The sequence below is a fragment of the Muscardinus avellanarius genome (genome assembly GCF_963383645.1).
Source record: "Muscardinus avellanarius genome assembly, chromosome: 10".
NCBI classification, from domain to species: Eukaryota; Metazoa; Chordata; class Mammalia; order Rodentia; family Gliridae; genus Muscardinus; species Muscardinus avellanarius.
In genome coordinates, this window is record NC_137796.1 from 61,742,012 (window position 1) to 61,768,494 (window position 26,483).

Consider the following 26,483-nt stretch of genomic DNA (forward strand, 5'->3'; position numbering starts at 1 on the left):
TATTGGAGCGAAAATGTGCATCAACAAATAGCCAGGAGGCCTGAGCGGCGGACCCTCGGAGGTGGCAGGGGCGGAGCCTGGGGCGGCCAATGGGCGCGCGGCGGGGACTGTAGGGGTTTCCAGGGGCCGGAGGCCCCGCCCACCCCGCGGGCCGCCCGGAGCTGCGGTCCCCCGCCCGCCAGCCGCGTCACACACACACACACTCCCAGTCCTCTCTGGTAAGGTGCGAGCGGAGCCTCCGGGCCTCCTGCTAGGTCTTGTCGCCCCCAGGACCATCACTCCGTCTTCCCTTCTTTCCTGAGGATTTTGATGTCGTCTCTAGGTGTCAGGGTTCTCGGTGAAGTCTCTCCCTAAAACACTGACTTGGTATCTCCTCGTCGCAGCCACTTTCCCCCGTCTTCGTAAGGCTCTCGGCTCCCGCCACGCCCCCGCGGTCTCGCCCTTGGCCCCGCCCCCGCCCTGGCCCCGCCCACGGCAGCCCAGGCCTCGCCCTGGCCCCGCCCCCAGGGCCCCGGCCCCGCCCGGGCACGCCCCGGCCCCGCCCCTCGCGGAGTCTCGCCCTTGGCCCCGCCCCCGCCCCCGTCCCCCCGTGGTACGCTCCGGCCACGCCCCCTCCGGCCCGTTGGTGCGCCGCTCCCCCGCTCGCCGCAGTGGTTGGGCCGCGGCGACCCTCGGCGGCGCTTCCCCCGCGCGGAGCGGCTCGCCGGGTCCAGGCCGCGCGCCCGCAGTCGGTGGAGCCCGAGCCCGTCGGCCCGCGGCTGCCCAGCCCGCCCGCCGGCCCGCCATGGTCCGCCCGCGCCGCGCGCCGCACCGCTCCGGCCTCGGGGGCCCCCTCGGGGGCCGCGGCCGCCCCCCGCGGGCCCTGGCGGTGCGCGCCGTGCGCTCGCGCTCCTGGCCCGCCGGCCTCCGGGGCCCGCAGCCGCCGCGGATCCGGGCCCGCTCGGCCCCTCCCATGGTGAGCCCCCCGCCGCCTTCCAGAGCCTTCGCCGCCCCGCCCGCCCGCGCGCCCGCCGCGGCCCCTCCCGGCGCCTTTGTCCGCGGCCCCCGCCGCGCGCCCCCTTTGTTAGCGCCGGGGGGCGGGGCGCAGTCACCGCGACGCCGCGGCCGGCCTAGACCGGGTGGGGGGCGGCGGCGCGCGCACTTGTTTTTCCAATTGGAAAGTTGGTGTCTCTCTGGCCGGAGGTGTCGGAACGGGGGAGGGGCTGACGACGTGGGCAGCTGTGTGCGCGTGTGCGCGTGTGTGCGTGTGGAGGGGCTTCGCGGTGTGCACACGCGCGCCCAGATGTTGCCTCCGGGGCCGAGCGGCGCCTGTGGCGTGCGCATCCAGAATTCGCACCCACGCCCAGATGCGGGATGCCTTTATGGATTGCAGGGAGCCCGGACCTTAAACATAAATATTCAGCTTTGGAGTTACATTAGGCTGCCCATTTTCTCAGCCCCGAAACATGAATGTACTTTTCAGAAGACTTAAAAAGGTTTACTTGGGGCGATAATATTGCATCGCGACATCTCACGTGCATCCGAGGCGTGCTTTCGCTTGCCCAGGTGTGCGGTTTTCCTGGCCTCGGACTCAGGCGCACTTCCATACACTGCCCCACGTTGCTCCAGGCAAATCTCAAACATTGCAGATAAAAATGCCTGGACTCGATTATTTCTCCACACCTAGACCCCTTCCACCACCGCCTTCCCTCTCATTTGATTTGAGATGTTTTTCGTTTGAAAACCAAAGCATTCCAGTCTAGTTGTTCAAAAGTGCTTCCTGCGTACTTAAACAATAAAGGCTTTAAACTTCCCTGCAAGTACCCAGTGGGTTTCCCCGTGCAATAAACAGTAAATGAACCCACTTGCCTAGATGTGAGATTTCCTTTAGAGTTGCCCATAGCCGAGTGCTTAACTGTGATCCTCCTTCCTCCATGATTTTTTTTTTTTTTTTTTTTGCGGTACCAGGGGGTGGAACCCAGAACTTCATCTCCAGCCCTATTTATTATTATTATTTTTGTGTGTGTGTGATACTTGGGGTGGAACCCAGAGGCTTTCTACCTCCATGCAATACTCCCAGACCTATTTTCTATTTTATTTGGAAACAGGGTCTCACTAAGTTGCCGAGAGCCATACTAAGTAGCTGAGGCTGGCTTCGAACCTGTGCGATCTTCCTGTCTCACCCTCCCAAGTGCGGGGATTACAAGTGTGCGCCACCTCGCCCAGCTTTATATTTTATTTTGAAACAGGGTCTCACTAAGTTGCAGAGGGCCTCACTAAGTAGCTGAGGCTGTCCTGGAACAGTGGTCCTCTTGTCTTGGCCTCCGAAGTACTGGGATTAGGAGCGTGCGCCACCATGGCTGGCTCTTGTGCTCCTTCTGAAGTTGTAGGTGTATGTGGGGTTCAGGCAGTATCCCTGGTCTTTATGTGCTCTAGATGCAAACTTTTGTCGGCTCATATTTGGTTTATCCAACCACCTGGACAGAAACACCTTCAATGGGTTGCTTGATCTTCAGTTTCTAATGTGTTCACTGATCATACGTTAACCCATCTGTAGAGCAGTAAGGGCATACAGGTGTGGCCGTGTATACTGTCCCCAAGCACATATGCAGTCCAGATCCAAGGCACAATAATTCCTGGTCTGTGGGTCAGCAAAGGGCCTTCATTTCCCAAGCCTCCTGCAGCCATGTTTTAATTACATATACCCAGTATTCCAGGTGTGTACTTGCAAACACAGGCTTCAGCATCTATTCTGTACTTGAAACACACTTAATCCTTAAGCACACATCAGCAGTATCAACATCAAAATGTCCCATGGTTCTCTTCCTACCTTATATGACTGTCTAAACCCAGAATTTCCTGTCCAGGTGGAGATCATGCTTGTTCAGACTATTTATTATTATTATTATTATTATTATTATTATTATTATTATTATTTGCGGCACTGAGGATTGATCCCAGGGGCATTCTACCTCCGAGCTAAACCCCCCAGCCCTATTATTTATTCTTTTTTTTTTTTTTTTCTTTCAGTACTGGGGATGGAGCCTAGGGGCATTCTACCTCCGAGCTATACCCCCAGCCCTCTTTCTCAGTCTTTTTATTTTTTGAAACAGGGTCTCACTGAGTTGCGAAGGGCCTGGCCAAGTAGCATAGCTGAGGCTGTCTGAGAATGGCCAGTCTCCATCTCCTGAATGCTGGGATTACAAGCGTGTGCCACCACATCTGGCCCCTATTATTTATTCTTTATTTTGAAACAGGGTCTCACTGAGTTGCAAAGGGCCTCACTAAGTAGCTGAAGCTGGCTGTGAACCGAGATCCTCATGTTCCAGCCTCCCAAATGTTGGGATTACAAGTGTGCACCACTACACCTGGATTGGTCTCAAACTTTTGATCCACCTGTCTTAGCCGCACAGTTATGAGAATTATAAGCATGTGTCACCATGCCCAGCCAGATTTTATTTTTATTTATTTATTTAATTTTTTTGCAGGTCTGAGAATGGAACCTGAGGGCATTCGACCTCTGAGCTACACCCCCTTCCCTATTTTTTATTCTTTATTTTGAAACCAGGTCTCACTGAGTTGCAAAGGGCCTCACTAAGTAACTGAGGCTATCTGTGAACTGTGATCCTCTGGTCTCAGCCTCCCGAATGCTGGGATTATAAGCGTGTGCCACCACATCCGGCTCAGATTTTTTTGGGGGGGGTCTGGGGATGGAACCCAGGGGCATTTGACCTCCGAGCTACACCCCCTTTCCTATTTTTTATTCTTTATTTTGAAACCGGGTCTCACTGAGTTGCAGAGGGCCTCATTAAGTAGCTGAGGCTGTCCGCGCACCGCGATCCTCCAGGTCTCAACCTTCTGAATGCTGGGATTACAAGTGTGTGCCACCACGCCAGGCTTCAGATTTTTATTTTTAAGCCCCCACAAAATAAGGATTTTCCTGGGATAAAGAAAAAAATCTCCATGTGCATTATAAGGCTTGTTGAAAATATGAGGAAAAGCAACCACATCTTTTTTCTTTTGTTCTAGAGATTGAACCCGGGCATTCTACTACCAAGCTACAACCCCCCCCCCCTCATTTATTCTTTATTTTGAAACAGGGTCTCAAGTCACTAAGTTGCAGAGGGCCTCACTGAATAGCTGGGGCTGAATCTGATCCTCCTATTTCAGCCTCCTAAGTACTGGAATTACAAGGGTGCACCACCACACCTGGCTTTATTCTTTATTTGAAACGGTCTTACTAAGTAGCTAACACCGGCTGTGAATCTGCAATCCTCCTGTCTCAGCCTTCCAAGTGCTGGGATTTCAAGCGTGCACCATTGTGTCTGGCTCTGTTGTATTTTAATAATTTTGAAACAGGTCTCATTAAGTTGCTGAGGGCCTCCCTAAGTGGTTGAGCCTGGTCTTGAACCTTTAATCCTCCTGTTTCAGCCTTCTAAGTACAGGTATTACAGGCGTGTACTAACTCACCTGACTGGCAACCAACTCTTATAAATTCATTCATAGAGTTGGCTGTAGTGGCACACATGTAATCCCAGTACTTAGGAAGTTTAGACAGAAGTATCTCAAGTTCGAAGTCAGCCTCAGCAACTTGGGGAGATGCACAGCAATTTTGTTAGGCCTTGTCTCAGAATAAAATATAAAAAGGGCTGGGAACCAGGTGTGGTGGCCCACTCTTGTAATCCCAGCATTTGGGAGGCTGAGTCAAGAGGATCACAGTTTGAGAACAGCCTTAGCTACTTAGTGAGGCCCTTTGCAACTCAGTGAGACCCTATTTCAAAATAGAGAATAAAGCCGGGAGTGGTGGTGCATGCTTGTAATCTCAACATTCAGGAGGCTGAGACCGGAGGATTGCAGACAGCCTCAGCTACATATTGAGGTCCTTTGCAACTCAGTGAGACTCTGTTTCAAAATAAAGAATAAAAATAGGGCTGGGGTTGTAGCTCGGAGGTACAGTGCCCCTGGGTTCCATTCCAGTACAGGAAAAAAAAAAAAAAAGAATAAAAAAAAAATAGGTCTTGGAGGTTGCTTAGAGATAGAACACCCCTGAGTTCCATCCCCAGTACTGGGGGCAGGGGGAGGTTTGTGTGTGTATGTGTGTATGTATGAGGAAGAGCACCTCTGGTACAAAAAATAATAATAAAAAGGGTTGAAGGTGTAGCTTGGATGTAGAATGCCCATGTGTTTGTTACTCTCCAGTACCAAAGGTAAAGAAAAAATTTTAGTCCGTGTTTGGTGGTGCATGCCTGTAGTCCCAGTACTTGGGAGGCTGTAACAGGAGGATTACAGGATAGCCCCATCAAGTCGTGAGACTCATCAACCTAGTGAGACCCTATTTCAAAATAAAGAAAATAAAAAATAGGGCTGGGGGTGTAGCTTGGCGGTAGAGTTCCCCTGGGTACACACACACACACACACACACACACACACACACTACACAACTTTTCATTCACAGTTTTTTTTCTCCCAGCTGTTTCTGAAGTCTTCCCTCATTTTCTTTGAGATGTCTTTGGTTTGAAAAAGATAGAGTGTCCTGTGAGAAGAATTTGAACCTTAGCTTGGTTTGGCTTTATTGTGCAAATGTTTTCGTGGTGTTTTGCAAGTGTTTTGGTATGTGAGGCCCCTCCAGGTTTTTTCACGTGTCTCTTCCAAATGCTCTCCCCTTCCCTTTTCCTCTGTTTCTTGTCTCCACCTCCTTGGGATCAGCAATGAAGGCTGCTCTGTGCTTAGAGAGGTTGGCACAACCCAGAGAGGAAGTTTGAACTTTCTCTCGAGGGTGCTGGGCAGCCTTTGAGGCTCTGCGTTAGAGGGGCTGGGCCAGGCAGTGTGTGGAGAGCCCAGGCTGTCTATGTGTGGTGCCGCCAGGAGGCCTGTGGAATGCAGGAAACTCCCCCAGACAGCTGGCTTCTCAGTTGGGTCTGACCAACTGCTCGAGCTGCATGGGATGAGTTGGTGGCACCTCCTTGAAGGGGCAGAGTGGCATCCCAGACTGAGGACAGCTGGGGGAATAGTGCAGGCGGGTAGCTTTCAGGACTCCAGAGGCTGGGCCAGTGTGACCAGCAGCCTGGGGGGGTGCTGGCAGGGTTGGCAGGAAAAGGATGTGAGTGCCAGCCTTGGGGGTACTGAGTGTTGGGGCATGGGGTTTGGAGGGATCCTGGGAGTTTATAGCAGGACATTTGGGTCTGAACATTGGGAGGTCCCCTCTGGAACATGTGTGAACAGCCTATTGTTGAAGGTCCCCCGGCCTCAGTGTCCTCTCCCCTCTGCCACAGGAAGGTGCCCGGGTCTTTGGGGCGCTGGGTCCCATCGGGCCTTCCTCACCCGGGCTCTCCCTCGGGGGTCTGGCTGTTAATGAACACCGGCTCAGCAACAAGCTGCTGGCCTGGAGTGGCGTCCTGGAGTGGCAGGAGGTGAGCAGCCTATGGCTCCACTGGGGTCCTCAGAGGGCGGGTCTGGGCACCTAGACAGTATCCTGTGACACCTCTCCTCGCCCCCACAGAAGCGCAGACCCTACTCCGACTCCGCTGCAAAGCTGAAGCGGATCCTGCCCTGCCAGGCCTACGTGAACCAGGGCGAAAACCTGTGAGTCCCAGGACGGGGGGCTAGGTGGGCTGGCGGCCAGGCAGCGCTCCCTGACTCTTCCCTTCCCACAGGGAGACTGACCAGTGGCCGCAAAAGCTGATCATGCAGCTGATCCCACAGCAGCTTCTGGTGAGACCCACTCCAGTCCCCCCAGGACCCCCCCCCAGAGCACCCTAGGACCTGACAGTGACCCAGCTGTTTCCTTGTCACCTCCAGACCACACTGGGCCCCCTGTTCCGCAACTCCCAGCTGGCACAATTCCACTTCACCAACAGAGACTGCGACTCGCTCAAGGGGCTCTGCCGCATCATGGGCAACGGCTTTGTGAGTTGGCCAGCAGGAGGGCTTGGGTACTGTCCCCCTTGTGGTATCTTAGTCCCCGTCTTTAAGCTACACTCAAAGGAACTCTCAGTGGGGCTAAGAGTAAAGGAACCCTCAAGACTGTCTCAGGCTGGGTGTGGTGGCGCACGCTTGAAATCCCAGCATTTGGGAGGTGAGACCTGAGGATCGCAGTTTGTGGACAGCCTCAGCTACCTAGTGAGGCCCTCTGCAACTCAGTGAGACCCTGTTTGCAAAAAAAAAAAAAAGACTAAAAAATAGGGCTGCGGTATAGCTTGGAGGTAGAATGGCCCTGGGTTCCATCTCCAGTACCACATAAAAAAAAAAAAAAAAAAAAAAAAAAAAAGACTACCCCAGGCCTCGGAACTTGTCATCTGTATAGGAATGAACAAAGGGACCCGAGCTAGTCTTGTTGGGGACCAGGAGCCTGTGGGAGACAGAAAATGGCAGGGACTTGGTAAATGGATGTGGCTGGGGGAAAGAGTAAGCTAGAAAGTTTCTGTCAGGGCATAGTTTCCTCATCTGTAAAGTGCAGTGATCAGTAGGCCTTACCTGGGTCCCTGGGAAGCTGCAACATCTGTACATTGGTTTGCAATAGGAACTGGTTCACATTTGGGTCCTTAGTCAGTGGAAGCAGGTACCGCTTGGGTTTGGACACTGGGCAGGTCAGGAAGTGAACCGCCTGGAGTTTTGTCCTAGAGAACCCTTTCTCTAGGACCTAGTCTTAACAGTGGCCCCTTACCCAAGACCTTGAAAGATATCTGGCTGCAAAAGGTGGCAGGTGCTTGGGCAGGGGGGATGAGTCTCTTGTCTCTGATGCCTAAGGCACTTGGCTCTGGGCTCATCATCCCGAGGCCCTATGGTACAGCCAGCCCCCTCCCGCTCCCAGCCACCTCCTCTAAGGATACCACGTACACCAGACCCTTGTGTCCAGGTGGCTCCCTTTTCCTTTAGGTCATTGGACAGTGCAAGGTCTCTCAGCTGATGGTCACCCTCCACTTGGGGTCATTTGCCAAGAGCTTGCTGTGGCAAGCCTCCAGGGCTTGGTGTGCAGGATATATGTGTGCAATGCTGCCTGTACAGTGTGATCAGGGAGGGAGTCCTTGAGCAGGCAGTCCCTGGGTTGGGGCCAAGAGCAAAAGAAGTTAGGCTGCTGGGCACATGGTGCACCCCAGTAATTCCAGCTTGAACAGGAGAATCTGAGCTCAAGTTCAGCCTGGACAATTTAGTGAAACCCCTTCTCAAGAAGCTGGCGATGTAGTTCAGTGGTAGAGTGTGTGCCTAGTGCCGGGCGTGGTGGCATACTCTTGTAATCCCAGCATTTGGGAGGCTGAGACAGAAGGATCCCAGTTCACGACCAGCCTCAGCTACTTAAGTGAGGCCCTTTGCAAATCAGTGAGACCCTGTTTCAAAACAAAGAATAAGCTGGGCATGGTGGTGCACGCTTGTAATCCCTGTGCTTGGGAGGCGGAGACAGGAGGATTGTGCTGGTTCGAAGCCAGCCATGCTGGCTTAAGAGACCCTGTTTCTAAATAAAAAATATAAAAAATAGGTCTGGGCCAGGTGTGGTGGCACATGCTTATAATCCCAGCATTTGGGAGGCTGAGACCAGAGGATCGCAGTTTGCAGACAGCCTCAGCTACTTAGTGAGGCCCTCCGCAACTCAGACCCTGTTTTAAAATAAAGAATAAAAAATTGGGCAGGGGTATAGCTCGGAGGTCAAATGCCTCTGGGTTCCATCCCCAGACCCGCAAAAAAAAAAAAAAAAAAAAAAAAAAGAATAGATCTGGGAGTGTACCCCAGAGGTAGAAGGGCTCCCAGGAACCTAAGTACCACACACACACACACACACACATTAAAAATACAGAAAATAAAAATAGGGCTGAAGCTGGGTGTGGTGGCGCATGCTTCTAATCCCAGCATTTGGGAGGCTGAGACCAGAGGATCGTGGTTCGCAGGCAGCCTCAGCTACTTAGGCCCTCCGCAACTCAGTGAGACCTGGTTTCAAAATAAAGAATAAAAAGAAATTGGGCAGGGGGTGTAGCCTGGAGGTCACATGCCTCTGGGTTCCATCCCCAGACCCACACACACACAAAAAAAAAACTGGGCTGGGGGTGTAGCTTAGAGGTAGAATGCCCCTGGGTTCCATCCCCAGTACCACACTCAATAAAAGTGTGTGCCTAGTATGTGTGAGGGCCTTTGTGAAATTTCCAGTCCTCCTCCTCCCCACAAAGAGATCTAGGGGAAAAAAACGAGCGAGTGAGCTAGGCTGGTAGCAGGAGCAGAATGTTCCAGGAGGTGGCCCCGTGCAGTTGGGCATGGGCTTCTTTGTCTAGGCACTGCACAGGTTCTTGTTCTCCTACCTCCTGTCGAAAAGAGACATTAGTATCTAGTATCTCACTTAATAAGCTTTTTATTTTGTGTGTGTGTGTACTGGGTATTGAGTCCAGGGGCATCCTACCTCTGAGCTACACCCCCGCCCTATTTTTATTTTGAAACAGTCTTAGCCGGGAGTGGTGGCACAGCTCTTTTTTTTTTTTTTTTTTTTTTTAGTACTGGGGACAGAACCCAGGGACCTTCTACCTCCAAGCTACACCCCAGCCCTATGTTTTATTCTTTATTTTGAAACAGGGTCTCACTGAGTCGCAAAGGGCCCAAGTAGCTGAAACTGGCCATGAACCATGATCTTCTTGTCTCAGCCTCCCAAATGCTGGGATTACAAGTGTGTGCTACCATGCCCAGTTGCCTAGCTCTTTAATGAGCATTTATGTAGTACACTGTTGTTAAAGTGTTTTACACATGGGGAAATGAAGGTTCCAGAACAAGAGGAGGCATGCCTTAGTTCATAGCTGAGAGATAGCAGAGCTGGGCTTGTAACCAGGAGTCGCCCAACATCTGTGCTCTTAGCCACAGGCCAGGTTGCTGCCATCAGCTGGGTCCAGGCAGGGAAGGGTGGTGGGGGGTGGCAGGTGGGAAAGGGGGCTGAGGGGGAGTCAGTGCAGCATGGGCCGCTGTTGAGCGCACCTTTCAGCTGCAAGCCTGTCGTTGCGACCATGGCCTAGACTTGAGTTCTGGTGGCCTCTGTTCCTCTCCCAGGTGGGACAGTTATGGGCTGTCGAGGGTGGTGGGCAGCTCCTCCCTAGCGGCCTGTGTCCTGACCCGCGCCCTCCCCCAGGCGGGCTGCATGCTCTTCCCCCACATCTCCCCCTGCGAGGTGCGCGTGCTCATGCTCCTGTACTCATCCAAGAAGAAGATCTTCATGGGCCTCATCCCCTACGACCAGAGCGGCTTCGTCAATGCCATACGGCAGGTCATCACTACCCGCAAACAGGTGTGCCAGCTGACGGCAGCCTTCCTTCACTAGGGCAGAGAGGAGCGAGCCGGTCGGCCCCTGGTCCTCAGCGGGTGGGGCAACTGCACTCAGTGGGTGGAGCATTTTGATGGTGGGATCTTCAGAGCTGCTGTGCAAAGGCACTAGCTCCTTTCCACTGGGGCTCAGAACCAGCCGCTTCTCAGTGAGGCTTTGAGGGACGGTAGGGACAATGGAAGGTGGGCACTGGCAGCAGGAAAGCCTTTGTGGAGCTGTTGATTGTGGGGAGGAGTGGTGTGAGGCTGGAGGGTTACCAGGGCTTGCTGGTTTCTGCTTGCCAGTTATTAATGATGCTGCCAGGAGTGTCCCAGCTTGTATGGATTAGCTTGTACAGATTGCATGGTGCCCAGTTATAGAGGCAGGTAAAGGGTAGGACCAGCTCTGGGATCCTCCTGGGGCTGTGAAGTCAGGGAAGATTGTGGTGGGAGGAAAGACAGGGCTGGGGCTGACAGGCCTGGGCAGGAGGAAGCTCAGGAGCCCCAGGACGGTGTTGAGGTGTCTGGGGAGCTTCTACCGAAGTGTCCTTGCAGCCAGGCCCTGCATGGCCCACCCTGCCTCCTCCTACAGGTGGTGGGACCTGGTGGCGTCCACTCGGGCCCTGTCCAGATTGTCAACAACAAGTTCCTGGCATGGAGTGGAGTCATGGAGTGGCAGGAGGTGAGCCCTGGGGACTTTGGGATGCACGTATGTTGTCAACTCTGGGCTGTGGGTATCTGCTCTCTTCTGTTTCTGAGGCTTCTCTCTTTCTCCACCCCAAAGCCCAGGCCTGAGCCCAACAGTCGGTCCAAGAGGTGGCTGCCATCCCATGTCTACGTGAACCAAGGGGAGATCCTGTGAGTGTTCGGATTGGGGGCAGAGGCCATGTCCTCACAAGACAGCCTCCTGACTCTGTCCTCTTGTGCCTCAGGAGGACTGAGCAGTGGCCGCGGAAGCTGTACATGCAGCTCATCCCGCAGCAGCTGCTGGTGAGTTGGGGAGGGTTGGCCCTCACTGTACTCCAGGTGACAACTGGCCTAGATTTAAGGGCTGTGGGGGACAGTGAAGGCACTCCCCCAGGAGGTGGCTCCTGAGGTGTCAGCCAGGATAGTGGTGCACAGTTGTATCTTAGCAGGGTCAAGGCCAGCCGCAGCAACTTAGTGAGGCATTGTTTCAAAATAAGAAATAAAATGGGTTGGGGTATAGCTTGGAGTTAGAATGTTTCGGTTTCAATCCCTAGCACCAAAAATATAAAACTTTTGTGTTGTCAGCTGAAGCAGAGAGACAACACCCACAGGAGCCCCGGACAGGTGGAGCAGGAGGCTGTGGAGCAGGGCAGTATGGCTGGCAGGCGCCCTGGTGGGCTCACATGGGCCGCCTGTGGACGTACCTGAGTGAGGCCCAGACCTAGGGCTGGCCACTGTGGGAAAGGAGAGGCAGAGCGGGGGTGGCCTGCACCCAAGTGGCAGCCCCGAGGATGAGTAGAGAGCTGAGAGTGGAAGAGAGGGCGGCCCGCAGGGGCACTGGGTGAAGAGCAGCAGGGGCAGGACTTGGGGTCCCAGCACTTAGGAGGTTTCCTGAGCTGGGAAAGACAGAGCAGGTACCGGAGTTGGAGCATGGACTTGGGCATGGAGCCAAGGGGCCCATGGTGCTGCTCACTTCCCTGCAGACCACACTGGTGCCGCTGTTCCGGAACTCCCGCCTGGTGCAGTTCCACTTCACCAAGGACATGGAGACGCTGAAGAGCCTGTGCCGCATCATGGACAACGGCTTTGTGAGTGAGCGTGGGCAGAGGCTTCTGAGTAACAGCCTGGAGCCTGGGGAGGCCTGGCCAGCCGGGGTAGATGGGAGCTGGTCCCCTCCCATCAGCGAGTGAATGAGCACTGCTTTCCCCAGAGGCCGTGCACGGGCATCTGTGCTGGGTCCAGGTGACTCTTTGGGCACTCTGGGCTGTCCTGACCCTGATTTACCACTGTGGAAGAGAGGCCACGACTTGCACCCAGTAGGCTGGTGCAGGCTCTGGGCCCGTTCCTCCGCTGCTGTCTGGGTTTAAACCCAGCAAGCTATACTCACTGAGCGTCACCAATACCTACCCTGGCCTCTACTTGTGGCTGTCCTGCTCCAGGGTTACCCATGGGAAAACAGGCTCCAAGCCTGACCCCCTTCCCAGACAGGGCAGTCAGTCTGCCTGCAGCCCAGGTCCTAGAGTACCTGGTGATTGGCTTGTCTACTGGGCTTTGGCTGAGTCTTTTCTTTTCTCTGGGTCTTGGGCTCCCCTTTTGTGAGGTGAGAAGGGATAATCTTCTGTGCTTCAGAGCTCTCAGCCAGCTCCATGGAAGCTACCTGTCTAGCAGTCACCTTCCTGTTTCTCTTTAGTCTAGGAGTAACATCCACGAAATTGGCATCTGAGGGCATGGTTGGAGGTTGCTTGCGCATTTACAGTTTCAAGTGGAAATCTGTGGAGGCTTGTGTTCCCCCTGCCTGGCCCCTCTTGGCACCCAGTGGGCTGTGTGGCCTGCAGTGGGCACTGGCCAGGCCTGTCCAGGAGTCCTGAAGAGCATCTTTCTGGGTTCCCTGTGCCATAGTCCCGGGGCAGTCAAGCAGGGCCTATGCTCCCCATGGCCTTCTGGCACTGGAGGCCTGTTTCCCCTCTGTCGAGTGATCCCTATGAGATCCGTTAGGGATGGCTGTGAGGAGCCCTCAGCCAGCCACACCCAGCAGTGTCCTTGTCGTTATTGCAAAGGTCCCAAGCCGGGCTCCACCCTGGTAGCGGATGGCCTGCCTCTGCACCCTCACCTCACTTTCCCCTGGTAGGAAGGACGCATGGCACAAGGTGAGGCCGTGCTTAGTGCTGCTGAGCTGCTCTGCTGGTGGTCTTTGGGGCCTACCGTCGCAGTGGCTCTCATGTACTGTGCAGTGACCCCCACTTGGAGCTTGTCACCTGCAGACCCGTGGGCTGCTCCGCAGAGGGCCTCTCGGTCCTGGTCCACCTGTTGCCCTTGGCCTGTCTCCTCCTGGCCCAGCTGGCAGTGAGCAGGGCAGCAGGCCCTGCCAAGCCAGCACTGCACCCGGTGGCTCCAGCTTGAAGCTGAGGGGGCGGAGTGGGAGGAGTGTGTGGGGGTGTCTATGATGAGCACCCTGTGACATGTACCCCACATCTTGTCAGGCGGGCTGCGTGCACTTTTCCTACAAAGCCTCGTGTGAGATTCGTGTGCTCATGCTCCTGTACTCCTCGGAGAAGAAGATCTTCATCGGCCTCATCCCCCACGACCAGAGCAACTTTGTCAATGGCATTCGGCGTGTCATCGCCAACCAGCAGCAGGTCCTGCAGCGGAACCTGGAGCAGGAGCAGCAGCAGCGAGGGGTGAGGCCGGCCCCAGCGCCTGTCCGCCGCCGCCCCCCTCCCCGCTGCTGACTCTCCCCCTCGCTTCCTCTGCAGATGGGGGGGTAGTGGCCCCCCAGGCTGGGCCCTCCAGGAGTCACAGACGAGGCCCCTGCAGAGATTGGTGAGTGGAGACCCTATAGATTGCAGGATGGACCCTCAGAACTGACAGGGGAGTCGGGAAAAAGCAGGGTGACCCTGGCATGGGCACAAAATCCCAATTCTGTGGTCCAGCCCCTCCCACTATGTCCCCTACCCCCAGGTCAGATGCTTCTGAGCAGGGGCCCCTGGGACTGCAACTGCCCAGCAACATGCAGGACAGCATCCTGAGGTCTCCAAGGACTGTCCCCACCCCTGTACGTGTCCCCAATAAAGCCTTTTAAAAGCCCACCTGCCACCTCTGCTCACTGCCAGACGCTGGGCAGACGCCATAGTAGGAGAGAGCCCAGCAGCAGCCCGCAGACCTGTGCTGTCTCCCTCTCCCAGGGCTGAGAAGCCCGGAAGCCAGGCCTAGCTTTAGTAAACATGCACTTCGTTACTTTCCTAGGGAAGACTGGGCTGTTAGTTGGGGTTGACCTTCGCGATCCATCACCCAAGCTGGGAGCGAGTATGGAGCTGCCAAGTTACCAGGTGTAGGTTGTGCCCAGCTGTGACAAGTGGGGAATGGTGGGGGTGGCCTCATCTGCGGGGGCCGGTGTTTGGCTCAAACACAACCAGAAGCACAGGGCTATGTCCCTCCTTGGTGCTCAGCCCACTGCCAGGGCCCTGAAGGCAGTGCTCCTGGTCTCCCTTTGGGCTCAGTGGGCCTCGTTTAGCTGTGAAACACTGGTGGACCAGGGCAGTTTTGCCTCCTAAACTACTAGGTCTGCCACTCAGCTGCAGGCTGGTCCTGGCCCACAGTCCCTGGTTCAAGTCTGTGACACACAACCTGAGCCCCAGATTTGTCCTCATGATCATCTTGAGCCAAGCTGTGTCGGTCACAGGGACCCACTCGTGCCCTGCTCTCAGTTCCTGCGTCTGTCATGGTGGCCCTGCAACACCTACGCCCCCTCCACAGTGGAGTGGCTGTGCAGGGTATCTTAGGTGTGAACTTGGATCCAGCTGTAAAGCACACCAGGTGCTGAGCCATGGTGCACGGAGGGAGGAGACAAAGTCAGTCCAGTTTCTCATTACCTGAAGATGTCCCCAAAGCTTCCATCTGTACCAGAACAAAGCAGCCCACGCCCAAGAGGACCACCCTTTCTCCCAGCAAAATGCTGGCCACTCTTGGGAAAAAAACAGCATTTATTGCAGGGTATGGGTGAGGAGAGGGCTGGTCGGCTCAGCCCTCGGAGAACTGGCGGTACAGCCGCTCAAGCTTTGGCTCCAGCTGCAGCCGGAACGGGATCTCCAGGATCGCAGAGAAGCCCTCTGCCAGAGTGGGGGCCTCATACTGCTTCCTGGAGGCCGGAGATGTGCAGTGAGGGGAGGGAACGGAGACCCCACCAGGTCCTGCCCCACGCCCACCCTGCCCCGCAGCTACCTGTAGCTGAACATGACCATATCAGTCACTTGGGCGTGAGAGGAGTCAGTCATCTCGCGGAACTGTGGGGAGATGGGCTCAGCCATCAGGGGCAGGATGGGGGGTGGAGTGGGGCCTGGGGTGGTCAGACCCAGAGACCCCAACCTCACCCTGTTGTTGTGGCGCGCTTGGTCCAGTGTAGCTGGGAAGAGGAAGCAGCGGCAGGGGACACCCGCATCTCTGGCACACTGGACATACCTGTTGGGTGGGGCCAGAAAGGTGGTGTCGCTGGCCCTTGCCTGTTCTGCTCCCCCTCGCCCGCCTTCCTCAGGGCCCCAGTACCTGGCACGGCTTGGTGTGTCTGGATTTGTGTTGTCAATCACCACCCGTTTCCTTTGCTTCAGAGCTGCCTCGCATGCACTCACACAGCGCTGCCAGGAGCCCAGCGTGTCCTAGGGGACGAAGAAGAACAGGTTGGGTCACACAGGGAAATGGCTGACCCAGGGGAAAGAGGATGCAAAGGGGAGGACACTGCCTTAGGGGAGATCCTGGAGGAGCGGCTGCAGGAGGGAGCAGTGGCTGGGCTGCACAAGCATGCTGGGGACAGAATTGGGGCTGAATAGATGTAGCCGTGTAGCCAGGGCCTCATACCCGGTTCACATGGACATATCCCGCCGACACGAGATGTTCCTTGAGGAAGGTGGACTTCCCAGCTGTGAGGCGAGGTATTGGTATTAGTGGGCACCTGGGACCCAGAGGGGCACTCGGCATCCAGAGGTCAGGGTCAGGGCTTCTCACCCCCAGGGAATCCCACTGCGACGACCACCTCTGGGTTGGAACTCAAGAGGGAGCTGGACTCGGGGAGGCAGAGGGGCCCGGAGCAGGAGACTGTCCTCTGGGAGGGAGTGGACAAGAGGCATGAGACTGTGGCCCCACATCGAGGCCCCCCCCCTTCCTCCTCCTCCTGGCCTTACCGGGTCAAAAGCTGGGAGGTCGAAGCCGGCCACCGGCCACTTAAGAAAAAATTCCTCCGGCGTGGCGAAGGGCAGGCCAAGATTGAGTGCAAACTGGGGCAAAGGGAAGGGGTCAGGAAGGGGTCAGGCAGGGCAGTGTGGGGCTGGGGGAGGGGGGAGGCTCACCAGCCTGTCCGCACAAGAGAAGTCTTTCTTCCGTCCAGGTGCCCAGTTGGCTGGGCGGCCCGCAGCATCTGGAACACAGGGATACCCCTTTCCCACCAGCAAGCTCACAGAGGGGCCGCCCCGCCCACCGCAGCCCCAGGCCCTTACCTCCCACGAACACACTGTCCCCAATAGAGATAGGCACGTCCTCGTTGCCCTGGAAAGAGGCAGGTTCTGAAAACCCCTTTCGTTAAAGGGCTGCTTCACATGCTCTGCCTTGCTGGATCTCAAACCTCCCAAGGCCCCACCACCTTCCAGCCAGTTCTCTTCACCACCTCCACCTCGATGCCGGCAGCAGTCTCAGGCCTGAGCTGCAACTGGCCTGCCCCGCCCCAGGCAGTCCCTGCCTGCCCCCCAGGCCGCCGCCAGAGGGCGTCCCTTCCTACTCCGTCTGCTCCTGTGCCCTCTCCAGAGCCTCCCAGGGCTCCATTCTCCCTGGGTCCTCTGGGAGGCCCACCAGACCCTGCCACTCTCCCCTCACTTGCTTCAGGTCCAGCCATGCAGGCCTCCTCACCACCAAAAACACAAGGCCTCTTGTCCACCCTCCCTCCCCTCCTGCAGACCTTAGTAGTCATCTCAACCCTTCCTGGCCAACAGTGAAAGCACACCCTGCTTTACCTTGCTTCACTCCCTGCAGTTATTTTATATGCCAGTCTGTTTTTAGTCAGCCACCCCGTGCTGACTGTGTTCACCAGGATTTTCACCTAAGATATTAGCGGGCTTCATAGCAAATGTACACAGGAACAAATGAATGAAAGCTATTTCTCTCTCAACCACTGTTGGTTTTTTTTTTTTTTCCTGGGATTGGGGATTCAACCCAGGGTGCTCTACGTCCAGTACCTCCAGCCTTTTTTTGTTGTTGTTGTTGTTGCAGTATTGGGGATGGAACCCAGGGAGCATTTTACCTCTGAGCGACACCCCTAGCCCTATAGTTTGTAACGGTCTCACTGAGTTGCAAAGGACCTCACTAAGTAGTAGCTGACGCTGGCTGCGAATTTGCAATCCTTCTGTCTCAACCTCCCAAATGCTGGGATTACAATTGTATGCCACCATGCCTGGCATCCCCCAGCCTTTTTTTTAGTTATTATTTTTGTGGTACTGGGGACAGAACCCAGAGGTATTCTACCTCTGAGCTACACCTCCAGCCCTATTTTTTATTCTTTATTTTGAAATAGGGCCTCACTGAGTAGCTGAGGCTGTCTGCGAACCCAAATCTTCCTGTCTCAGCCTCCCAAATGCTGAGATTACAAGTGTGCACTACCACTCCTGGCTCTTTTTTTTTTTTTTTTTTTTTTTTTTTTAAGGCAAAGTCTTGCTAAATTGTCAAGGCTGCCCTCACACTTGCGATCCTCCTGCCTCAGCCCCCTGAGTAGCTGGGATTACAGGCACAGGCCCCAGCACCTGGCTAAGCCACTGACTTTCAAAGCTTAAGAACATTGGATTCATATGCCAACACCTAAGATGTGACAGCTAAAAACATGGGAAGGATCAGAGGGAGAGGAGTAAGGCCACTGGGCAGGATCCGGGCAAGGGAAAGGAGGCAGCAGGTAGGAAGGCTGTAGAGAAGCACAGCTCACCTGCTCCTGCAGATGGTCCCACATGCCAATCACTGGCTTCCGGTACAGGCCTGCGTGTGTGGCCACCAGCACCTGCAGATGGGCCAGAGATGCAGCTGCAGACCTGAGGCCCTGCCCTCAGCTTCTAGAGCACACACTGGACGGTACCCTTCCCTCTCCGAGCCCTGGAGAGCTGCTCAGGAGTGCCTATTAGCATGACCCCAGTGGAGGCCTGTGCCATATATATCCAGGAGCTCTCTCTGGGTCTCTATCCACCCCCAGCATCTCTACCCCCCTACCTAGCCCCTCAGCCTCCCTCTGGCCGTACCTGCAAGGGGACCCCCAGCTTCTCCACCACAGCTTCCACCTTGGCTTTGAACTCCTCTGCACGCAGCTTCCCTCGCCCGATGCCCATTTGGTTGGTGAAAATCACTAGCTGGGGAGCAGAGGGTGTCACCAGGGCCTCCTCACAGAGACCTGGCCCGACCTAAGCTGCAGATTGGCCTCTGTACGCACACCTGTCACACGTACCTTGTAGCCCTCAGCATCCAGCTCCCGGAGCTTACGCGGAACCTCTGGGTACAAGATCCTAGGGTGGGCGGGAAACAGAAGAGTGACCTGGCGCCCCGAGAGGGACTCCCGGCTTCGCCCACTCCCCTCTCTGGCCCCTCCTCACCTCCAGTCACTGGGGCCTGTGGGAAAGACCTTCCCAGAGCGTGTGGTGATAAGGGTCCCGTCCAGATCAAAGGACGCAACCTAGCAAGAACAAGAGGAACGGCAGCACTGAGCCCAGCCCTCTCGCTCACAGGCTGGTTCACACCAACCCTGAGTCAGGGACCATCCCATCTTAGAGTTGGGAACCTGGTCACAGAGCCTGCATGTTTCCCATAAGGATGTGTCACAACAGGAATCAGGGCCGACACTTCTGGCTACAGAGTCTGAAATTCTTATTGTCTCCTATCACTCCTGCTCCCCTACCCCACTTTCTAGTTATTAAAATGAGGATTAGAAGCTGGGCGTGATGGCGTATGATTGTAATCTCAGCATACAGAAGGCTGAGACCGGAGGATCGCAGTTCACGGACAGCCTCAGCTACTCAGGCCCTCTGCAACTCAGTGAGACCTGGTTTCAAAATAAAGAATAAAAGCTGGTGGCACATGCTTGTAATCCCCGCGCTTAGAAGGCAGAGACGGGAGGATCAGGCAGGTTCAAAGCCAGCCTCGCTGGCTTAAGAGACCCTGTTTCCAAATAAAAAAATATAAAAATGAGTCTGGGAGTGTAGCCCAGAGGTAGAAGGGTTTCCAGGAACCCCAGTACCACCAAAAATAAGTAAATAATAATAATAAATAATAATAAATAATTAAAAATAGGGCAGAGGGTGTAGCCCAGAGGTCAAATGCCCCTGGGTTCCATCCCCAGACCCGCGCAAAAAAAAAAAAAAAAAAAAAAAAATAATAATAATAATAATAATTGGGCTGGGGGTATAGCTTGAAGGTAGAATGCCTCTGGGCTCAATCTCCAGTACCACAAAAATTAAATGGAGATAAGTACTTTACCTTCCTCTCCTGGCCTTCCTTACTCTGGCGGTTACACAATACAAACAAGACAAGAGCAGAGCTATTTGGGGGTACTAACTGCCCATCAGGGATTAGGCCACAAGATTTCCGGATTCATTTGAGAGGTCTAGCAAGAGCCTGTTTAAAGTAAGGCTGGGGGTGTAGCTCAGGTAGAATGCCCCTGGGTTCAGTGCCCAGTAACTAATGCGCCCGCGTATGTGCTGCTGTAGGTCAGCAAGAGCTTACAATTCCCCCAGGGCTTACAATGGTTCTGAGTTTGCTCAGAAGGATATACGGAGGTTCAGAAAAGTAGAGACTTGGGAGGCCCTCACCTTGCCCCTGGGCTTCAGCCCAGGTGATGTGAACACCAACAGCTTTGCCAAGTTCTGCCATCCAGGAGATGACTTCCGCACCCGCTTTTTCTGTGGCTCAGCATCCGCCTCCTTTTCCTCCTCTGGGACCACCGGAGGGGTGCCAGGTGGAGTATCTGGCTGGGATCCTGGAGTACGGGTGTCTTCCCAACGCAGGGTCAGTGGGTGTAGGCCATTGACCAAATACAGTGTTTCTCCCACTTCCAGAGAGCCCCCCAACCCTGGCTTCAACTCCTGGGTTCCAGCAGTTGAAGGGTTGATGCCTAGCTGCAGAGAAAGAGATGCTTGGGCCCACTGCATCCCCAACTAGGAACCTCCCCCAATCAAATATCTCAGGGCACAGCTTGCCTTTCTCCATGTACCAATCACATTCTTAAGGCCCGCCTTTTCAATGTGTACCACCAATCAGGGTTTTAGGAGGTTAGAATCATCCCATTGAAAGGGGTTAGACAGACACGCTACAGAAGAGAGCAATGCCATTCTTTCCTGGGCTCACCGTTTCTCATCTGGTCAGTTTTTTGTTTTGTTTTGGTAGTAGGGTTGGAACCCAGGGGCATTCTACCTCCAAGATACACTCCTAATTCCTATTTTTTTCTTTACTTTTGAAAAAGGGTTTCACTACGTTGTAGCATGCTTCACTAAGTAGCTAAGGCTGTGTGCAAACCTGCAATCCTCCTGTCTCAGCATCCCAATGCTGGAATTTCAAGCGTGTGCCACCATAACCGGTGCCAATCTATTTTCTTTTTTTTTCTTTTGGTGGTACTGGGGGTGGAACGCAGAGGCTTTCTACCTCCGGGCTATACTCCCAGACCTATTTTATATTTTATTTGGAAACAGGGTCTAGCTAAGTTGCTGAGAGCCTCATTAAGTAGCTGAGGCTGGCTTCGAACCTGCGCGATCCTCCTGTCTCAGCCTCCCAAGCGCGGGGATTATACCAATCTGTTTTCTAATTGGTCCTTTATCCTTGCTGGATTGCCACCCCACCTGCCCAAGGCCTTGAAGCCCTTTCTGAAGCACTGGTACCTGTTTCACTGCCACCTTCCGGGTCTTGTAGTCTGCAAACAGCTCCACTGAAGGTTGAGGAGGTAGAATCAGGATTTGCGTCCTTGTGTATGGGTTCCCTAGGTACTAGGTGCGTGGCTAGCGTCAACCACAGAACAGGTCTCAGTATCCATTCCAGAAGGAGCAGGAGGCAGTTTATTTCTAAATGGGGGTAGCCAGAGTCCCTAGAATTTCTTGGGGACTTGCTTAGGGACAGGGCAGATATTTCTTTCTTCCTTCAATAAAAAGTGTGGCTAGAGCCAGGTGTGATGGCACACGCTTGTAATCCCAGCATTCGGGAGGCTGAGACAGGAGGATCGTGGTTTGTGGACAGCCTCAGCTACTTAGTGAGGCCCTTTGAAACTCAGTGAGACCCTGTTTCAAAATAAGGACTAAAAAATAGGGCTGAAGGTGTAGCTCAGAATGGCCCTGGGTTCCATCCCCAAACCCACAAGAAAAAAAAAAAAAAGTGGCTATATGTGGTTCCCGGCTTGCCCTGTTACCACTCATGTTGCCTGACTTTTCTCTTTAGGGTTATGTCTCTCTTCACAAGGTAGTGGCCTATTTCAGGTCTTCAGATGGCTTGTGCACTTCCCTCTCTGCCTAGTAACCTTCCTCTTGGGATTGGCTCCATCTCTCTCCGTCAAGTGGCCTTACTACTTCCAGGTCAGGTACCTTTCTCTTCCTGATATACCCAGAGGGCACCTATCAATCTCAAGACTGGCTGCACCACGCCATTATTTTTATTTTTTTTAATGGGGGATTGAATTTAGGGCGTCCCACCACCGAACAACATCCCCAGCCCAATTTTATTATTATTTTTGTTACTGGGGATTGAATTCAGGGAAGTCAACTCCTGAGCTACACCTCCAGCCCTATTTTAGTTTGGAAATAGGGTCCCGCTAAGTTGTTGAGGGTCTAAATTGCTGAGGCTTATCTCGGAACCTGTGATCCTCCTGTCTCAGTATCTCAGGTACTGGGATTAAGAAGCGTGCGCCACCACGCCCGGCTCCAATTTTATTTTTTATTTTGAAAGTGTCTTGCTAAATTGGTGAGAGGGGTCTCGACTTGCGACCCTCCTGTCTCTGCCTCCCAAGTCCTGGGATGACAAGCTCGCACCACCTCGCCGGGCTCGCTTCCAGCATCTCTCCAGCTTTCCGGGCGCGGCGTTCCCGCCTCTGCGGCAGGCCACGCCCCCGCGCAGGCCCGCCCCACACACCTTGGTTTCGGGAGCACTTCCGGTCCGTAACCTGGGTCAGGGGTCCCCGGCCCAGAACCAGGGCCTGCCCATCGGCGGGCAGGAATATGGGGGGCGCCCCTCCAGGAGGGCTCTCCAACCACAGGCGGCCCTGGGCCTCCACTTCGGCCATCCCGGCTGCCGGCGAGCCTGGGGGAAGTGGGCGCACAGGGCTGAGTGACAGGTCGCCCTGTTCTCTAGGAATCCCCTCCTTCTGCTACAGGCTCCGGAAGTCCCGCCCCGAGTCGGCCTCGGACTTCCGGTACGACGAGGCAGCTCCAGCCCTCCGCGATCGGGTCCCTTCGTCCCAGGCCGAGAGCTTCTCTCGCCTCTCTCGCGCCCTCGCTCACCTTCGCCCGCCGCTCGCAGGGGGAGCCGCTTCCGACAACACGTTCTGCCCGCGGCCTCGGCCCGAAATCCGCGGGCGGAAGTGACACACCGGAAGGGGCGGTGCTTGGTCCTCCGGCGCTCAGCCCCGCCCCATCCGAGGCCGGCGAGTCTGCGTGGCTGTGCCCCGCCTCCCGCTCCTATGAAGTGAGGCTCGGGCGCCAGTGCGGGGGGGGTGTCCACAGATTTTTCCACTTCGACCTTTTATTATTTTCACCCTTTCCAGTTATAACTGGAAAGAAGCTTTCTTTTCTTTTTTTTTCTTTTTTTTTCCTTTTCTTTTTATTCGGAATTGGGGATTTTTTTTTTTTTTTTTTTTTTTTGGTGGTACTGGGGGTGGAATCCAGAGGCTTTCTACCTCTGGGCTATACTCTTAGACCTTTTTTATATTTTTATTTGGAAACAGGGTCTCACTAGGTTGCTGAGAGCCTCACTAAGTAGGTGAGGCTGACTTCGAACCCGTGCGATCCTCCTGTCTCAGCCTCCCAAGCACAGGGATTACAAGCGTGTGCCACCACACCCGGCTTGGAATTGGGGATTGAACCCAGGGGAATTCTACCTCTGAATGACATCCCCAGACTTATTTTTTTATTCTTTATTTTGAAACAGGGTCTCGCTGAGTAAAAAGGGCCTAAATGGCGGAGGCTGGCTTCAGATCCGCGCAATCCTGTCTCAGCCTCCCAAATGCTGGGATTACAAGCGTGTGCCCCCACGCCTGGCTCTTTTGTTTATGTTTTGTTTTTTTGGTATTGGGGATTGAACCCAGGGGCATTCTACCTGCGAGCTGCACCCCCAGCCCTATTTTTTTTTTCATTATTTATATAGAAACAGGGTCTCACTAGGTTGCAGAGGGCCTCACTAAGTAGCTGAGGCTGGTCACGAACCTGCGATCCTCCTGTCTCAGCCTCCCAAGTGCTGGGATAACAAGCATGTTCCTCCATGCCCCACACGGAAGCTTTCTTTCCCATTAGGTGGACATTGCCAGTACCTTAGTCGTAGATCCCTTCATTTGCTTTACCTTTAGTGCTGCAGTCGTCTCCTCTAGGCTTGGAATCCCAGTACTTGGATGGCTTAGACTGGAGGATGGAAGATTGGAGGACATCCTTGACAAGTAGTAAGACTTTATCAAAAAAAAAAAGGGACTGGAGGCGTAGTTCAAAGGTAGAATGCATCTGTTCGATCCTAGTTATAAAAAAAAAAAATGGAGATAATAGTTTCTATTTCATGTGCTTAAGAGAAAGATGAGTTAATGCACATAGCTAGTAAAAGCAACCAGTGGTGGTGGTGCAGACCTATAAACTTCACTACTTGTGAGGCTGAGGCTGGAAGATCACAGATTCGAGGGAAGCCTCAGCAAATTAATGAGAACCTGTTTCAAAATAAAGACGCCAGGCGTGGTGGCGCATGCTTGTGATCCCCGCGCTTGCGAGGCAGAGACAGGAGGATTGCGCAGGTTCGAAGGCAGCCTCTCTGACTTTGAGAGACCCTGTTTGCAAATATAAAATGGGTCTGGGAGTGCAGCCCTGAGGTAGAAGGGTTCCATCCCCAGTACCAGCTAAATAAGTAAATAAATAAAGTAAGACGTGTGTGTGTGTGGGGGGGGGTACTTGGTGTGGAACCCAGAGGCTTTCTACCTCCGGGCTATTCTCTCTTAGACCTATTCTATATTTTATTTGGAAACAGGGTCTCACTAAGTTGCTGAGAGCCTCAGTAAGTAGCTGAGGCTGGCTTCGAACCTGTGAGATCCTCCTGTCTCAGCCTCCCAAGAGCAGGGATTACAAATGTGCACGATCACGCCCGGAGAAGTAAAACTTTTTGATGAAAGTCTTACTACTTGTAGAAGTTGTCTTCCAATCTTCCATCCTCCAGTCTAAGCCATCCAGGTACTGGGATTTTAAGCCTAGATGAGATGACTGCAGCACATTTGTAATCCCAGAATTTGGGAGGCTGAGAAAGGCTTGCAGTTCGAAGACAGTACCAGCTACTTAGTAAGGCCCTTTGCAATTCAGTGAGACTCTGTTTCAAAAATAAAGAATAAAGCTGGGCGTGGGGCGTACACTTATAATCCCCATGCATGGAAGGCAGAGACAGGAGGATCACGCAGGTTTGAAGCCAGCCTCCCTGGCTTAAGAGACCATTTCCAAATAAAAATATAAAAAATAGGTGTCTGGGAGTGTAGCCTGGAGGTAGAAGGGTTTCCAGGAACCCCAGTACCACCAAAAATAAAAATAAAATAAAAAAGACAAAGAATAAAAAATAGGGCTGGGAGTGTAGCCTGGAGGTAGAAGGCCCCTGGGTTCATCCCAATACCAAAAAAAAAAAAAAGTACTGTAGGAGCTGGGCATGATGGCACATGCTTGTAATTCCAGTACTTGGGTGGCTGAGAAGGGAGGATCTCAGGTTTGCAGCCAGCCTCAGCTACTTAGTGAGGCCCTGTGCAATTTAGTGAGACCATGTTTCAAAATAAAGAATAGTCAGGCGTGGTGGCACATGCTTGTAATTCCAGAGCTTGGGAGGCTGAGACAGGAGGATCGATCACACAGGTTCAAAGCCAGCCTCAGCTACTTAGTAAGGCTCTCAGCAACTTAGTGAGACTCTGCTTCCAAAGAAAATATAAAATAGGTCTGGGAGTATAGCCTGGAGGTAGAAAAGCCCCTGTGTTCCACCCCCAGTACTACAATAAATAAATAAATATAAGAAAAGTAAAGAATAAAAAAGAAGCCAGGGTGGTGGCACATGCTTGTAATCCCAGCATTTGGGAGGCTGAGAAAAGAGTTTCGCGGTTCACAGACAGCCTCAGCTACTTAGGCCCTCTGCAACTCAGTGAGACCCTTTTTCAAAATAAAGAATAAAAGCCTGGCATGGTGGCGCACGCTTGTAATCCCAACATTCAGGAGGCTGAGACCGGGAGGATCACGGTTCGCGGACAGCCTCAGCTACTTAGTAATGCCCTCTGCAACTCAGTGAGACCCGTTTAAAAAAAAGATTAAAAAATAGGGCAGGGGATGTAGCTCAGAGGTCAAATGCCCCTGGGTTCCATCCTCAGACCCGCGGGGGGGGGGGGAGAATCAAAAATAGGGCAGGGGGTGTAGTTTGGAGGTAGAATACCCCTGGGTTCCATCCCCAGACCTGTGCCAAAAAAAAAAAAAAAAAGAATAAAAAAAATAGATCTGGGGATGTAGCTTGGAGATAGAATATCCCTGAGTTCAATCCCCACTAAACCCCCCACCCAGAAATGATGGTGTAGCTCAGAGGTAGAATGTATCCAGGTCAACCCCCAGCACCAACAAACAGTGGGTGTTAGTAAGCCCGCCATTGTGACCATTCATTCCTGGTTTAATTTAGAACTAGGTTCCACCCACCTAACAGCAAGTTGTTTTCTTATTTGTGTGAAAGTTGTACTGGGGATGAAACCCAGGGCCATTCAAACTCCAAGCTACACCCCAGGCTTTTTATTCTTTTTTATTTTTTCCTTCCTTCCTTCCTTCCTTCCTTCCTTCCTTTTTTCCTTCCTTTCTTTCTCTTTTTTTTTTGGGGGTGGTGGTGGTACTGGGGTTCCTGGAAACCCCTTCTACCTCTGGGCTACACTCCCAGACCTATTTTATACATTTTTATTCAGAAACAGGGTCTCTTAAACCAGTGAGGCTGGCTTTGAACCTGTGCAATCCTCCTGTCTCCGCCTCTCAAACTCGGGGATTACAAGCATGCGCCACCACACCCGGCCCTTCTTTTTTTTTTGCAGGTCTAGAGATGGAACCCAGGGGCATCTGACCTCAGAGCTATACCCCCTGCCCTATTTTTTAATCTTTATTTTAAAATAAAGATTATTTTAAAACAGGGTCTCACTAAGTTGCAGAGGGCCTAAGGAGCTGAGGCTGTCGGGGAACTGTGATCCTCTGGTCTCAGCCTCCTGAATGCTGGGATTACAAGTGTGTGCCACCACACCCGGTTTATTCTTTATTTTTGAAACATGGTCTCACTAAGTTGCGGAGGCTGGTCATGAACCTGGCATTCCTCCTGTCTTAGCC

At 53.6% G+C, this 26,483-nt stretch overlaps 2 protein-coding genes across 3 annotated transcripts; one reads left to right on the top strand and one right to left on the bottom strand.

Moving 5' to 3' along the window:
• Positions 1 to 784: 784 nt before the first annotated feature.
• Positions 785 to 14,752, top strand: PTOV1 (PTOV1 extended AT-hook containing adaptor protein; the record flags this gene model as incomplete). Its single annotated transcript, XM_080703680.1, has 14 exons — positions 785 to 955; positions 6,252 to 6,389; positions 6,479 to 6,561; positions 6,633 to 6,690; positions 6,778 to 6,885; positions 10,076 to 10,231; positions 10,838 to 10,927; positions 11,030 to 11,103; positions 11,178 to 11,235; positions 11,916 to 12,020; positions 13,413 to 13,610; positions 13,686 to 13,693; positions 13,891 to 13,984; positions 14,612 to 14,752. 14 exons carry the CDS (start codon positions 785 to 787, stop codon positions 14,750 to 14,752), a joined length of 1,482 nt encoding a protein of 493 aa, XP_080559806.1.
• A 197-nt stretch (positions 14,753 to 14,949) lies between these two features.
• On the bottom strand, positions 14,950 to 22,201 carry PNKP (polynucleotide kinase 3'-phosphatase; the record flags this gene model as incomplete). Of its 2 annotated transcripts, none has more annotated exons than XM_080702965.1 (16): positions 14,950 to 15,067; positions 15,151 to 15,212; positions 15,300 to 15,387; positions 15,472 to 15,581; positions 15,781 to 15,842; positions 15,928 to 16,024; positions 16,104 to 16,196; positions 16,269 to 16,336; positions 16,416 to 16,464; positions 17,885 to 17,956; positions 18,192 to 18,299; positions 18,395 to 18,452; positions 18,540 to 18,619; positions 19,752 to 20,057; positions 20,814 to 20,860; positions 22,051 to 22,201. In XM_080702965.1, 16 exons carry the CDS (start codon positions 22,199 to 22,201, stop codon positions 14,950 to 14,952), a joined length of 1,569 nt encoding a protein of 522 aa, XP_080559091.1. The 2 variants fall into 2 exon arrangements, with proteins under 2 accessions (XP_080559091.1, XP_080559090.1); XM_080702964.1 differs by having other exon boundaries at positions 20,814 to 20,894; positions 22,049 to 22,201.
• Positions 22,202 to 26,483: the final 4,282 nt, after the last annotated feature.